Genomic DNA, 9009 nt, shown 5'->3' on the forward strand with positions numbered 1-9009 from the left:
TATGGTACGCAGGTTGCTGGTCGGGTAATCGTGAAATACACCAGAATATAGGTAGAAAATATTTTCCTGTAATTCACAGGGCGGGGTGAGCGCAAAGACAGCGTCATGAATATTCCAGAGAGGTTTTATGATCGCAACAGTGAATCGGACGAGGATGAAAAGTGGAGGTAAACAAAATCAAATATACAATCATATCTATATAAAAGTTAATGTGCAAAATTCAAGCAAATGCTATAAATTTTAATCTAAATAATATTAATTAATTGAAATATTTCTATTGTCACTAAATATAATTTATCTTACAGATACTCGTGAACTTTATTTCTTTTTTCTAAGTTTCCAGATATTACTTTTTTTCCACAATTCATCTCAGTTTAAAATATGCTAATTTTCACGTTCATTTTTAGTCACAAAACGAGGGGCGAAAATGGCGTTGATGCTAATCTGGGTCGCGGACAAGTGCCACCAAAGGGATTCAAAATCATAGCTGGTAAAAATTGCGAAAATTTCACCAAATTCACTTCCTAACATCATTCCACTAAAATTTTCAATTCTCTTTCCCATCGAAATAAACAAGATACGTTAAATCCATTAAAGAAGACCCTTTCTAATAAATGTTGCATTAACCGTGTAATATTTTGATCAATTTCAGGGGCTCAAAATGGCGAAGTGAAGCTTGGTTTCTGTCTGAGCAAAGGGACTCTCGAAGTGGAGGTCATCTGTGCCAGAGACATATGTCCCGGTGAGAAAGAAGAACCAGGTAATTTGTCATTTTTATATATTATAAATATAATTGTTTAATAAAGCGTTTCTGGATATAGGTTTTGGTCGATGTTATAATAACATCTCATTTAATTTTTGCATTTAAACTTGAAATTCAGCTATAGATTTATCAATTTAAATTACAATACAGATACCTACGTGAAGACGTATCTTCGCGACGGCGACAGGTGGCTTCAAAAGCGTAAAACACGCGTTATTCGGCACTCGAGAAATCCGCAATATCGTCAAACCCTCAAGTACAGCAGCTGCGACGCTCTTGGAAGGAATTTGTTAGTGATGCTTTGGGAGAAGAAACAAGCGTTCGAGAGTAATCAAGGTTTAGGCGGGGCGGAAGTGAGCCTCGATCGGCTCCCATTGACAAAATTGACCGTCGATTGGTATCCGTTGTTTCCTATTCATACTCTCGGTACTCATACAGCTGATTCTCCATGATGGCTGAGGGAAAAGTGGGCCCTAGAGGCCGGCGAGCTCGACCTCAGATTGAGCCTTCTGCTCAAGGATGAGGAAGAATCCGTCGTCAAAATTATCTCCTGATGGAACATTCATTATTTCTCATTTCGACAATCTTTTTTCCTTGTTTAAATCAATTTTGAATGGTATCCTTTAATTATGTTTCCTTTTTATTAGGTACAACGAATCTTGACTCTTTGCTTTTCAAATATCGATAAGATTAATATTGATAATTTTCAAGGTCTTTTTAATATGTTTCTGCAATTTATTAATTGATTAATACTATGCCTTTTTTCAACCATTTTTTGAATTCTATTGTGAAGACACACGAGGGTCCATTTTTCCCATAAATTAAGGATCGACGGAGACGTAAACGAAAGACGATCGACATCTGTCATGGTAACGCATGCTCTGGTTGATCCAGTCTTGAGATTCGATCGTGTCTCGTTGAAAATGTGCGAATATTGCATTATCTTTTTCTTTCGTGGAGGTATCTCGAAAATTAATAAGGAAAGAAAATTCGATGGATGATCAGAAATAAATGGAATCTGGTTGTTTGTGCAATTATAAAGCATTAAATTTTTGATCAATATATACACTTACCAGTCAATATATAATTTACAATTCAATTTTAATGAAAATATTTAAATGTTCACTATTGAAAATTAAAATGAAAACTTAGTCGTTCTTTAAGTGTATACATTTATTGAATTAACATATTGAATCGAGATAACTCCTGCGTTGTTTGAATTATTTTAACGATAGACAATCGTCACCGAGGCTCGCTGGCCGAGCCCAACACACGAAGAGCAATCTGTAAATGGTTACCGGAACAATTTTACGGGAAACACGAATGGCAAGCGGAAAATTTTGCTGTTAGACGTCAAGCAATTTTTGTAGCTCGTAGACTGACAACAGAGATTCCTCGAACGAGGATTACGTGGAATATAAGAATCGTCGAGAACTGCTGCAACTTCTTCCTGTTACAGACACGTAGACATTCAGAAATTTATTACTTCAATTATTAATTTTCAAATTTGGCTAATTTAGGTACATAATAGTTTAGCAACACTATCCACCAAAGAATGGGTAAGCTTTTTAATTTTTAAAATGATTTCTTCTATCGAATGCCAATTATAATTAGGAAATTAATTATTTCTTCCATCAGATATTAATTTCAATTTGAAAATTTTTTAATTATAAAAAATTTGATCAATCCACAAGGATCAATCGATTCATCGATCAATGATCTACACTATATACAGAATATTAACTAGGAATTTGGCAGTAGTTCTCGAGATTAAATTAACGTTTCCTTCTTTCGCTTCAAAAATACCAAAGAATTTCAGAGGAAAGAGAAACGTCGCGAAAGAATCGAAACGATACGTGAATGATAATCCTAAAAGTATTGCGCTTACCCCGCCCAAATTATAAGCAAAATCTCTATACTATATCGTGAAATACAAATTATAAATGTACGCACGAAATTAGACACTTAAAGTCTGGTGCGTTATACGATAATTCGAAGCAATCAAGCTTAAGTGTTAATGAACCATATTTCGCTGACCAAACTCCATTATTAAACAGATATTTAACCTTTTTCGTAACAATTTTTCTTCGTATGGGTGTTGAATTTCACGTATTAAAATCAGAAATATTATCATCCTTATACCGGTAAATAGATAAAAAATCATATGCACGTAGGAATTGAAGTTTCCGTTGTCAACAAAGTTTACATTTTTTTATTTGAACAGATAACCCCATAGAGCAATAAACGAGAAAAAATATGGACCATTATGTCAATCTCTAGTATACGATGAAGGTTAAAATCTGTTATGACCCAAAGAAATTACTAATTATCGTGGACGATGACCTTTTCCCAGCGATAATTGGAGAACCCTTCTTCACTTTCAATTTCTCTTGATTGAATCTTACAATCTCCAAACAAGAGTATGACTATTTCTTACACTAGGTCTGGGCAATTCAGTATTCCTATGGCAGTCATTAGATCACCGCAAATCCAATCTAATTCAAATCTAAATTAGCCATATTGATTAAGAAATATAAAAAATTTCGCATTAGAAGGAAATCTAAAGTTAAGAAAATACGAAAAAACGTTCTGACATTACTTTAGGGTTCTATTAACTATATCCAAAAGTAACCCAAAATGACACCCTAAATTGCCCAGATCTTTAAAATAATCTTGAAATAATTGACGGTGGTCCACCAAAAGGAGAAGCTCGAAAAGAACACTCGAGCAGAGTGACAAACTGCAAAATTTGATCGGCCTACAAACATATCCTAACGTTTCTTTAAGGGTACATCGGGTGCGAGGATGGTTTTGACGAAAGCTTTTTAAAATATATAACACGTTCGTTCTTTCTTTTTCTTGAAATCAATCGAGCTTTCCTCGAAAACGTCCTCGTCCGATGTTAAATCGCACGGACAATCCTCTTGAACGAATGCAATCATCTAAGAAACCCGTAGATGAGAGAAGTTCTTCCTTCGTAAATGGCTAAGGCACACAAGTAGGCGCATTTTCTACTAGACTTCGAAGCGACCTACTTTATTATTAATTGTCCTTGTAAATCGTTAACGCTATTCCGATTTGGTGATATTTCACGAAGTTCTGCTTGAAAGTGATCGCGATTTCGAAGCTTGAACTTATGGTCGATTGCTTTTTCTTCGATAATTAGGGGTGTGTGGATTCTCAAAATTACGGTTCACGGTTATTTATTTTAAATAGAAAGCTGCACTATCCCTCATTTCAGAATATTTCATCATTTTTAATAATTAAAAGAAGGCAGTTTCAACTTTAATTTGAATATTCACTAAAATGGAAATAGTATAACCATATGTCTTTGGTTGAAATTTTATGATAGAATTTCTAATTTTTGATAGCAGTTCTGATCAGATATTTATACAAATAGTGTTCGGAATTCTGACCCAAAATTTTGAGCAGTCATACACCCGTTCAAGCTTCTTTTCATCGTAGGATATTAAAATGAAGGATATTAAAATGAAAAGTAGCACTTGTCTCTTTTCCCTCGACTAAAACCCACCACTTTTTTCTACGAAACGAGATTCAGCCTTTCGATGTCGAGTATGAATCAAGTCTGCCTAACTTTGTGACTACTGTATCGCCTACATAAAATACTATACATATAGATATATAAAAATATGAAAGAAATCTCTATATATATATATATACATAAATATACATATTATATACATAGGAAGGTAAGAAAATGCGTACATATGCCGTATCAAAATTGACAATCGTGATCGTTGATCCAGTGATGTACATTCGCATCAAAATAGGTATCCTTAGGGAAAATAGCGATATAGGTGAGCCATTAATATTCAAAACCTTAATTTTGACGATATTAATGTTAAAAGTAATTTAGAAAAGAAATAATATAATTTTGAATGATTAAATATTATAAAATTTAGTTTATAACTGAGAAATATAAATTATAAAGAAATATTAATTCAAATTCTCCCGCGCACACGTTTATGCGCAAGTGGTGGGAGGCTACAGGCCTATATATACGGGGCCTTCTCCCCTCCATTGTCAGTCTCTTCGGGACCGCCGAAGAAGAAGGATGAGAAGTGGATGTATTGTCACGCTCCCTGAGGAAACCTCCTTTGATCGTGAATGTACGTAATCGTAATTAACACGATCAGGTGTAGAAAATAATAGGTGTAGAGGTGTATAGATATAATTGTGTATTGTATGTACCTGCGATACACATCGTCGTAACAATCGGTTGCATTCTGTTCCAAAGATTTTTTGAATTGCAATCGAAACGAAATACGATCTAAAAAATGAGAAATTAGGGATTACATCCAAGCAACAGCCTCTTCCCGTACATATCTGTGTTGTATGTACTCGTTCTAACGTCTAAGTGTCAAAGACAATCTCACTGAAATCGCGACTAGGTGACGGGAAATCAGATACGATTCTATTAATGGTAATTAATTACAGTAACTTAATCATCTTTCAATATAATTAGAGGAAAAGTGATTCTTTTGAACAAATCAGTGAATATATTTTATTGTATTGTTAATTGATTGGCTCAAAAATATCACTTTTCCTTTAAATATAATTGAACCGATAGATTCTGATTTGCTTGCCGTTAGAAAGTAACGAAGGTAGACTCGGTTCGATGTTTTAAACCTGTACTTCTACGTATCACTGTGCCATTTCTATTTAAAATGAATCTTTGAAAAGTTTCTCTTAATAATATAGCAAATTTCTATTCTAGATTTATTTTTGATTAGAGAGCATAACAATAGTCATGTTTCAATTTGAGGAAATTAATAATCTTTGCCTTAGGTTTGATTATTAAAAATCTAACGTGTGACTGAAACAATAATTCACAGAAGACGATTGAATTACAATCATGACATTCCCCTTTGGCAATCAGTTTCATACGAGTTGTACAGATACTGCTCAATTACGGCCTAAAACCGAGAAAAAGGCAAGCGAACGTAAAGTAAAATATTTTCAGAGTGCTTGATCTTCGTTAATGGATATTTAGTCGCGACCTGTGCACCTGCACTCGCAGAATCATGCATAAGCACTCGCGTATGAACGAGAGTGCATCTGTACACCTGCAGGCAATGTAGACCTTCTTTAATTAGAAGAAAAAAATGTGGAGGGAGGAATTATCCCATCAATATTTTTATTTTTCCATATTTATTTACAAAGGCAGAAAACTGTAAGACTTTTCTTAAGCTCTTCTCGAGTTCTTCCAAAATCTAAAGCAATTTGGGAAGCCTAATTTGCATTTGATTGTACGTTTTTAACGAAGCTCATTTTAAATTCTAAATCGATGGCTGAAATTTTTATTACGTATGTATTATTAATCTATTTTTATATAATTGTTTTTTAAATACCTTCCCAAAAATTATTGGGAGATTCTCCTTTCTACATTTTTCTTTAACCCAAAAAAGTCTACGTTGCACGTAGGTGTACACGAACGACCCCGTTGCCATTAAGAATAAATGACAATCGGTGGTTGATCACTTGTAAAGCATTATGTTATCGCAAAACGAGTGTAATACGACTAATGCTTTAAGTGTCGAGCGATTTGGAAACTGGTGTTATTTTTTAGGTCGTACATGTACCTCGATGCCAAAGGATGACGATATTCATCCAAGACCTACAGACGTCAGCTACAAAGGTGTTAGAGACTCTTACGCGTTTTTTAATTCAATCATTCTAAATAATGCATAACGTCACTCAAAAGTCTGAGCTATTTTCTAAGTGAAAGTAAATACTGACATCTTATCTGCAGCTTGCTGATGAAATATATAAACTATCGCTTTGTAACTTAATAGGAATGATAAATTGAAAAGAGTGATTCGTACAATATAATCAATTTTAATTATTGGTTGCATTATAGATAAATTATTAAGGGATAAAGAGCTGATTAATTGATTTTTAGTTAAAAACCAATGGCACCATAAAGTCAGCTAATAGATTTTTAATTGATAGCAAAATTAAATTGAAAAATTTCAAATTTAATTTCTGAATATATCCAATTTTATTGTACGATATTATAAACATTGCAAAAATTTATTTTTTCAGCTCTATAGCAACATTATCACATCTTCTTTTATTCAAAAACTTTTTTCCATAACTTTTGCACCATATCTCAGTGCATTTACTATTTCTCAAGACTCTTATTGTTAGAATTACTAACGTAAGAGTCATTTACTACAAAATTACTTAAAATTCAGTCATTTTATTTAAAATTTCACTTAACTTTTTCTAAAGACTATTATCTCTATAATGCTTCTAACATTCCCTACGGAAAATCGAAAGAAAAAAAATCATGTCGAGACTTCGTGAAATGCCAGACGGTTCTTATCTTTCTCTTCTCACTATCGTTATTATTCTTATCGTTTATCTACACTTCGGATGTTCGTGGATTATAAAATTTGTAGTAGACGCTGGGTGAGGCATCATTTTAAAGTTAGTCGAGCAAAACTTAGATGATATATCGCTCTATACAGAAAATTTCATGTGATGTCCTTACGTGTTAAGTGTTGATTGTCGCACATGTGGATTAGAACCACGGTATGCGTTTTAGACTTACGGATTAATTCGAATATCGATTAACTTTTAGCGACTATACACAGATTGACTACTGTTCGATTCATTCTCTGGCGGTAGCATATACGCTTGTAAGGAAATTCGTAATAGAAATTTAGATTGAGTCGCTTTTTTATTTACTTTTGAGAAGTTATAAATAGTCTGTCAGTAAGATATTCGTATACTGTGCTAAAGGGTTTATTTTTCATTGTATAATTTTCATAAAATCAAGAAATGAAAAAATTTGTAATTGAAAGTATTCAACATGACCGATCTCAGATTTTTCATTTTATGAATTATTTTTTACTACTTGTATTTATTTTAAATAGATACATGGAGAAATTTCAGAAATATGTCTTCTATTACTTTATTTTATTTTTAGTCCGAAAGAGTTGGACTCTGAATTCGTAGCTTGATAAACAATAATTCTTTAAACAAGATATTTTAATTAAATTGTAACAAAATATATGAATGTTTTTCTGGCAGACTGTACCAATATGGAAATACCTTCTAGGACAGTGTGTTTCAACCTTTTTTGTCCTAAAAGTTTCCGATCCTGTTGGTTCGAAAGTTTAATTAATAAGAAAGTATATTGTAAGGTGGAGTCAATAATTTTATCGAATGTTGAAAGTATATATAATCGTATAATTTTATGGAATTAGCCGAAGATTCAGCGAGAAAAGACAACCATGATATTAAGATTCCTCTCTCGTCAGGGAGTTAAATGTACAGAATTTTATCGATGTTACAGATGAAACTATGATCACAGAGTTTATGAAATAGCGATACAGAAAAAGAGTATATAATTACAATGGTTCCTCGGAAACGAACAAGTTGAATGTCAGTAATTTTATCAATGTTGCAAAATGAACAAATTATAGTTATCAGAGTTTATCAGTGATCGGTACACGCTAAATAACTTAATACACAATGATTCCTCGTGAATAAACCGTTTCCGTCTTGTTCTACTATTATCTGATAACAATCAAACGGCTATAAGTACGATGTTCTTTTTTAACAATGAAAATTGTATGAAATTGATACAAAAGGTTTGTTGGAAATCAGTTTCAGGTGTTATTAAATTGCTATAAATCATTGCAAAAATCTATGACCATCTAAAATTTTGCCTTTCTTATTATGTTACTGCAAAACATTTTATAAATCTACAATGAACCGAACTTTTGTCTTTTTATTATTTACAGATTAAAAGTTATTCTTTAAGCATACAGCAGACCTTTTGCAAATTAAACAATTAAACATTTCCAACCAATAAAAATAGATATCTGGTTGGAAATCACTGTTCTAGGACCGATAGAATGAAGACTAATTAGAAAAGAAAAAGGAAAAATTCAACGATCATTAATTAGGCGTGACAGAAAATCGAAGATGACTTAATAAAAAAGAAACTTTTTCGAAAGCCGTATCTGATGTAGTGTAAAATGTGTGTTTCAAATGAGAGATTGTTACGTAGCTGGTGATTTATTATTGTTATGATGAAATTCAAAGATGAATGATGATTTTTTTGTAGCATGAATGGGTCACGCGAGTCTTTCGAATTTTTCTCCCATTTCTCATCTCGAGGAACTTTGTGGATTTATGTACCCCATCCGTAACCCCCCAGCTGGCCTATCCCCTTAATAAGAAAGATGTAAGATGTATAAACGGATATTGTA

General features: G+C 32.9%; 1 protein-coding gene across 4 annotated transcripts in view; it reads left to right on the forward strand.

The window, feature by feature from the left end:
• Fife (regulating synaptic membrane exocytosis protein fife) overlaps nucleotides 1-9009 on the forward strand; it is a 72476-nt gene extending 63467 nt beyond the window's left edge. For 3 of the 4 annotated variants that reach the window (XM_034338297.2, XM_034338291.2, XM_034338300.2), the window contains 4 exons: nucleotides 80-167; nucleotides 408-490; nucleotides 653-760; nucleotides 914-9009. In XM_034338297.2, coding sequence (XP_034194188.1) covers nucleotides 80-167; nucleotides 408-490; nucleotides 653-760; nucleotides 914-1215 — 581 coding nt within the window. In that variant the 3' untranslated portion in view covers nucleotides 1216-9009. Of the gene's footprint in view, nucleotides 1-79; nucleotides 168-407; nucleotides 491-652; nucleotides 761-913 lie in introns of those variants that run through there. The other variant, XM_034338304.2, reaches the window with a different exon arrangement.

The sequence above is a fragment of the Osmia lignaria genome, chromosome 10 (genome assembly GCF_051020975.1).
Source record: "Osmia lignaria lignaria isolate PbOS001 chromosome 10, iyOsmLign1, whole genome shotgun sequence".
NCBI lineage: Eukaryota > Metazoa > Arthropoda > Insecta > Hymenoptera > Megachilidae > Osmia > Osmia lignaria.